This window comes from Aptenodytes patagonicus, chromosome 20 (assembly GCF_965638725.1).
Source record: "Aptenodytes patagonicus chromosome 20, bAptPat1.pri.cur, whole genome shotgun sequence".
Classification (NCBI taxonomy): Eukaryota; Metazoa; Chordata; class Aves; order Sphenisciformes; family Spheniscidae; genus Aptenodytes; species Aptenodytes patagonicus.
In genome coordinates this window covers 1,058,101-1,064,526 of record NC_134968.1, presented here as the reverse complement: position 1 = coordinate 1,064,526, position 6,426 = coordinate 1,058,101, and the positions used below count along the sequence as shown (strand labels likewise).

Genomic DNA, 6,426 nt, shown 5'->3' with positions numbered 1-6,426 from the left:
CTTTTAACTGAAAATTCTCCAAACCCAGAATGACTCTGGCCGGTTCCCATGGCTGCACCCACCAGAAGTGCTCCAGGGCCCTGAGTTACCAAACTGCTGCCCTCGCTTCTCTGGGCAGGTCAGTGTCAGGACGCCTGCACGCTACCATGCCAGTCCACACTGACTCAGCATCAGCTACATGGCTGCTGTTTGAGGCCCAAAGGAGGGCGTGGTCTTTGCCTTGCTTGTGAGGTTTAAGACATAATGGCTCTGTGTATCCAAAGGCCCTAGCTGGCTTTTTTCTCCATTGTATTTTCTGTTGAGCTGCACTTTTTCAGCTTCCGTCCTGCCCTCTCCAGTTCTCCAAAGAAGGTATGTTTAATGTAAAGATGATCTTTCAATAGTTCCTGATGTTCAGGTTGAAACTCTTTGAAATAGAAGGATGACCAGTAAATGACTCAGTCGCTATGTGAAAATAGATAGGAAATAAGCCTTTTGCCTCCAGTCCTTTTCCCAATGGGAAGATTCCTATAAAATGCAAGGAATATGTCGGAATATAAGCCACGTCAGCAGAAATTGAATCAGTTGTGGAGACCAAGATTTCCTCTTCAACCTAATCACAGTCTCCAGGCTGGATGATGAAGTATGAGAGGGCACAGCCCAGATGTGTCAGCACTAGACTGGCAATCTGTCTCCAGATGTTCCACCACTGACTTTCAAAATTTTTCTAAAATCATGTTTTAGCACAGTGTTCTGTGGGAAGCACACAGGCATCTGCCTGATTAGGCTGTCTATGTAGACCACGGAGGATGTCATGCAGGAACGGGCAACGTATGCTACAGGCTTTGACAGGGAGGAGGTGGACAAGACCTGCAAGGTCAGCGAGGCCATTCTCTGGCTCCCACTGGCAAAGCAGCTTTGTTCCCAGTGGAGTATGTTCCTGACCAGTTTAGCTGGCCCTTGTGCATGGATCAGCACCTGATTTTCTAAAGGAACTCAGTTTCCAGACACAGGTTTCTTGATTGCATCAGGCAGAAGCAAAGTTTTATTAGAGACATTTTTTCACCAGCAGGTACATTAGTGATCATACTACTGGTTAACTCCAGCAATAGTCATGGTGGTTGGGCACAGGCAGCAATACAGACCAGAAAAAGCAAATAGCAAAATAAAGCAGAATGTGGCCCAACGCTCTGCTTATCCCTCTGACACATCGCTTAGCATTGCTGAGTAATACAAAAGAGCATGTGCCTTGCTCTTTGCAGGGGCATACAGTAAATATTCTCTCTCTTTATCCATGGCTCTGCTTCAGGCTTCTCTTGTTGGATAGTCTCATTTCTCTGCTTAATCACAAATCCTTCTGCAAGGCACTGCAAGGAGAGATCAAAAGAAACATTACTTTGTTTATAGCAAAAATAGATTCTTTCCCACACTGTCATTCTATACATGTGATCATTTCACAAGCCAATTCAATTAGAATTTCAGATAAATGCTGTCCCTTCCTGGAAAGGTCTCATTGTTGCCTGCCAGTCAGGCAGATGGGATTTGTAGCTAGCTTGAGCATGGTTTGCCCTTTTACATAAAAATGCCAAATGGTGGAAGCTGCAGACATTGCACCAGCAGCAATCTGGATGAGGGAATGGCATCAGGGTCCTTGCCAGAACAATGCCCCTGCTCACATTCATTCTCCTGGACCAACTGTCACCGTATTTCTTTCTTTCTTTTTCAGTTTGGCTGGAAGTTTCCCCCAGTGGTTTTCTGCCAGTATTCCCATGATTCCTGCTTTTTTTTCTGATTCTGGGCGCTCTGCTTTCTCCTACTCTTCCCTTTGTCCCAGATTTCATGTCAGTCCTTTCTCCACGTTCTCTGTGGCTTTCCTGCCTGCTAACTCTCTCCTTCTCCTTTCTATCCCTCTTCGCCCTCCTCCCTTTTTGCAGTTCTCATGCTTCCTAGCGGAGTCACAGCTCCTGAAAGCACCTGTTGTAGCCACTCCTCTGCAGCCTCCCATCACGCATTTCCCAGTAGCCTCACAATAAAACTTTCAAATAGCACCTGTAAGCTATGTGGGAAAGATCTTTGTTGCTGCCTGTCCTTGTTGCATTGGAATAGAGAAGACTGTGGAAATCTTGTAGAGTGTTGCAGGTCTTACCTTGTATCTCCGCAGCTGCACAGGATGGCATCTGGGAAGATGAAGTATAAGTGTGGCTTGTTCTAATGATACCTCCTCCTCCTATTCCACTTGTTCTTGCAACTCCTCCTCCTAGACCCGAAGACTGACCAATTCCTCCTTGCTGACTAAGGGAACAAGAAAATAACATTTTAGTGAAGGAAATGACAGATAAACTAGAACTACAGTTTGTTCATTGTCCCTGCTGCTCTCAATCTGTTTTCCTCTGGCATAGAATTGGCAGAATATTGCAGTGAGCTTTCTTCTTGTGGCAATGGCTGGCACAGGGTAGGGAAGCAGATTATCACCATTGATTACCAGGCAGCCAGAACAGGTCAGTGAGGGTGAAGGAGCTGTGCAGTGCCTCCACCTATTATTCACTTTGCTTTTATGTTAAAATACCCAGGACACAGGTATTTTATTGTATCATTTGGTGCGTCTCAAGCCTACTTACATAAGGTCCTGCTGTCCGCCCTCCAGCAGGCAGCGGTACGTATGGATCTCCTGCTCCAGACGGCATTTGACGTCCAGCAGGATCTTGTACTCTTGGTTCTGGCACTCCATTTCTGCACGCAGATCAGCCAGTTGCTGCTCCACGCACGTGATCTGGCTCTGGAGCTCAGCAAGGTGGTTATTGTAGCGACACTCTGTCTCAGCCAGCGAGGATTCCAGGTTGTCCCTCTGAGGAGTGACGTGTGGCACAATACAAATACAGGCATGAGAAACACTGCATTTAACTACAAATTCCTACATCAAAGCATAACTGTGAGACAGCTGAGCTTTACCCCAGCTCACCACCCACCTGGCTGAGCTGAGCCTGGAGCTCGATTTCCAGGGCTTGCAATTGGCGTCTCAGTTCGGTGACTTGGTTGTTGCACGTCTCTACCTCCTGACCGCTTGTAATAACCTCCCGATTCACCTCCTCAATCTGAAAACCGCCAATCCAGAATAAAGGCGTTCAGGGAATGCGTAATGTAAGTCAGATTAAGTATTAAGGAAAGAGCAGAGAAGCTAGCAAAAAACATGAAATGAGAAAGGTTTCGGTGAACTCTCTCATCCTAATGGAGTGTAAACCCTGCTCGTCATTCCTCTTGCTCTTCCAGTACTACTGCGGTCCAGTTCTTCTCACTACTTACTGCTTTGTAAAGCGTTCCCACCTCAAGTCTCACTGACATGCAGCAATTCCTGTCACCCCATGAAAAGGACACAGAGTGGCAGTATCCCCTGTGTCAGTTTGAACCAACGCTGAATGCTGTTACAGTATGTTGTGTGGTTTTAACATCTAATAAATCACTGTAGAACCATTGCCGGGGTGTTAGCCTGGGAAAGTCAGAGCTGAGTAAATTTACTCACCTTGCACTCATACCAGTCCTCAACTTCTTTGCGATTGCGTTCAATCAGTGTTTCATACTGGCACCTCATCTCCTCCAGGATCTTTCTGAGGTCTGGGCCAGGACAGGCATTGACCTCCACGCTCACATCTCCAGTCGATTGTTTCCTCAGACAGCTCATTTCCTGGAAACACCACCCAGATCATGTCATTTTTTAAAAAAGAAGGAAAAAACTGAGGAAGCTTAGTTCCCCTGTAGGGAAGAGCATAGCCCCTGGCAGAGACCCTCTCTGCTGGACATTCACAGCGCCTAGTTCACATGTATCATCTCCATTAACCACTTGCCCCTCCGCAGCCAGCACCCCAGGGTGGGGACCACGGACAGGGAGGGTGTTGGATCCTGCATGAATTGATGTGAGAGAGGCAGGACCCTACCTCCTCGTGGTTCTTCTTCAGGCAGCAGAGCTCCTCCCGCAGCGACTCCAGCTGTGCCTCCAGGTCAGACCTGCAGAGAGTCAGCTGATCCAGGACTTGGCGTAAGCCATTAATGTCAGCCTCCACGCTCTGGCGCAGGGCCAGCTCCGTCTCGTACCTGAGGGTGAGAAAGAAAGCAAGAAAGAGTAGTCAGTGTCTGACACCACCATTTGCTCTTTTTTTTTTTTCATTTGACCATCCATCTTTCTTACAGCATTTTCCTAACTAGCCTCACAGGATGCTAAGATGCAGTCTGAGACCTGCTCTGTCAAATCTGCCCTCAGTCTGCCTTCCCTGGAGCTTTTTCACTGGGGCGGAGGTGTCACTCACTGCGTTTCAGTGCTCCAACAAGAAAAAACAAAAGCTTCCCCTTTGAAAGACACCACGTGCCAGAATGGCAGCTCAGGTGAACCCACGCTGCTCCCTGTCTGTGGATGCCTTCTGCCTTCTGAAGAATGCTAATCTCCACACAAGAACATCTCATTCTCCCAAACTTTCCATCCTGGAACTGCCACTCATTAAGGCAGCTCTAGAGGCAATGGATGAAAGAGCTTTTCTACCTAACCTTCAGCCTGTCCTGACCAGAGGATCACAGGAGACCTGTCTGACAGCTCCTTCTCACCAGCTCTGCGAGCGGGAGTGCAGTGACCGAGGAACAGTCAGTTCCTCGCGTGTGCTGTGTGCCACACCTGTGCGCCAAGGGGTACTCACTTCACTCGGAAGTCATCGGCTGTCATCCTGCTGTTATCGATGTTCAAAATGATCTTGTTGTTGTCTATGGTTGCGCAGACAATCTGGAAAAAGAATATTTGCTCCTGAAGTCTCTTCCCTGTATCCTCAGGCTCAAGTGTACCCATTGACCGGTACTACAAAGACCTAAACTCTTTCTCCCTCTCTTTTTTTTGTTTTAATATTGGGTAGCAGGCATGGGGGAGGTGAGGAGCATGGCAGTCACCAGGGTGAGTGTTCAGTGAAGTACAGTGGAGGCATTAAAATGCTAAAATACGTGGTTCAGATGCAGACAGTTGGGGAAGTACAATCAGTGTTGTCTAGCACCTGCCACAATCCACCTAACCTTTTAAATCTAAACCTTACTTTCATGGATAAGAGATTTAAAAGCTTTGTTTCAAGACTTAATTATAAGTCTGCCTCATTCTGTCTGTTTCCTGGATTCTTTTCACTTTATTATTCTTTGTGCGTTGACAACCTAGAATTTTTGCTAAACACACTTTACAAACAAATGTTTTTAATTTTAAATTGCATACTCAAAATGTGTTACGGCAATGCTCTCTTTGTTCTTATTTTTAATTAGATGTCCTATATTTCCCAATTCTATATGAAAGAGTAAACTTGTAAAAAAAGGAGATAACGTTTAACTGGAATTCTGCAAGACTGATGACAGAATAATATAGATTCAGGCAAATTAACATGATCCATCTTTTTTTCTCTTTTAGTTGCTTTCTTGGCATATATCTATTTTTTTTAAACACCTTGGCACAAACGTAATTCAGACAGACTACTGAGCCGATCAGTACATAACATAACATTTTCCCCTTCGAATATATCTGATGAATAAAAGCAATGGAAACAGTCCAAACACTCAAGGTTTTTACCTTTAAGCTCTAGGGCTTTCTACAGGCAGTTATCTTAATGGCTGTTTACAAAAAGCATTTTACAATAATGAAATGTTACTCTTGATAACTGCATTAAGTTGTGAACGAACACCGTGGGAGAAGCTTACAAGGGAGAAAGCAGCTGAGAAATGATGTTACCTGATTTTGAAGATCTTCTATTTCTTTATAATAGCAGCTGTAGTCCCGTGGCTCACAAAAAGGGCCCTGCTTGGCGTACCACTCCCTGATTCTGCACTCCAGGTCAGCATTTTCTTGTTCCAGGCACCTCACCTTGTCCAGGTAAGAAGCCAGGCGGTCATTAAGGTTCTGCATGGTAACCTTTTCATCACCAGAAAGAAGAATGCCATCACCACAAAAACCACCTCCAACTACCCCTCCACCAAGACCAATACCAAGGCCACCTCCAATGCCACCGCCAAAGCGAGCACTGCCACCGCTGAATCCAATGCCTGAACATCCTCCGAGGACAGGGGCTCCTAAGCCACCTCCATAGTTTCCACCAACCAAACTGCCAGTACTCAGTCCTCCTCCATAATTCACACCACCACAGTAGCTTCTACCAGAAAACCCTCGGCTACCACCTATCCCGCAAGTCACGTATCTTCCAGAAGAGACTGAGGAGATCCGTGCTCCTCCACCACCACCACCGCCACCAATAACACAGCTGCCACCACTGGTCCTGCCCCTGAGAGAGCCAGTTGTCTGCTTAATACTACAACTCATTTTGAGGACAGCTGCAGATCCAACCCAAAGCCCAAAGCAAGATGCACAGCTTGATATTGAATCAGACTGCAGGTTGGTTGTTGCCGCAGATCTCTCTTTATACCTTCCAAAGGGGGTGTCAC

At 46.4% G+C, this 6,426-nt stretch overlaps 1 protein-coding gene across 1 annotated transcript; it reads right to left on the bottom strand.

Moving 5' to 3' along the window:
* Positions 1 to 993: 993 nt before the first annotated feature.
* Positions 994 to 6,343, bottom strand: LOC143169390 (keratin, type I cytoskeletal 19-like). The gene is made up of 8 exons (XM_076356729.1): positions 5,720 to 6,343; positions 4,659 to 4,741; positions 3,909 to 4,065; positions 3,497 to 3,658; positions 2,946 to 3,071; positions 2,598 to 2,824; positions 2,126 to 2,271; positions 994 to 1,346 (listed from the first exon to the last, which is right to left on the bottom strand). Exons 1-8 carry the CDS (start codon positions 6,302 to 6,304, stop codon positions 1,321 to 1,323), a joined length of 1,512 nt encoding a protein of 503 aa, XP_076212844.1. The 5' UTR covers positions 6,305 to 6,343; the 3' UTR covers positions 994 to 1,320.
* Between the last annotated feature and the right edge of the window lie 83 nt (positions 6,344 to 6,426).

Excerpts from the sequence above, each read along its gene's own strand:
- LOC143169390 (XM_076356729.1), bottom strand. The coding sequence starts at position 6,304 with ATGAGTTGTAGTATTAAGCAGACAACTGGCTCTCTCAGGGGCAGGACC. Across the intron at positions 4,066-4,658 it reads GCCGATGACTTCCGAGTGAA|GTACGAGACGGAGCTGGCCC; the intron begins GTGAGTACCCCT and ends TCTCACCCTCAG. Across the intron at positions 1,347-2,125 it reads TGCAGCTGCGGAGATACAAG|TGCCTTGCAGAAGGATTTGT; the intron begins GTAAGACCTGCA and ends CTCTCCTTGCAG.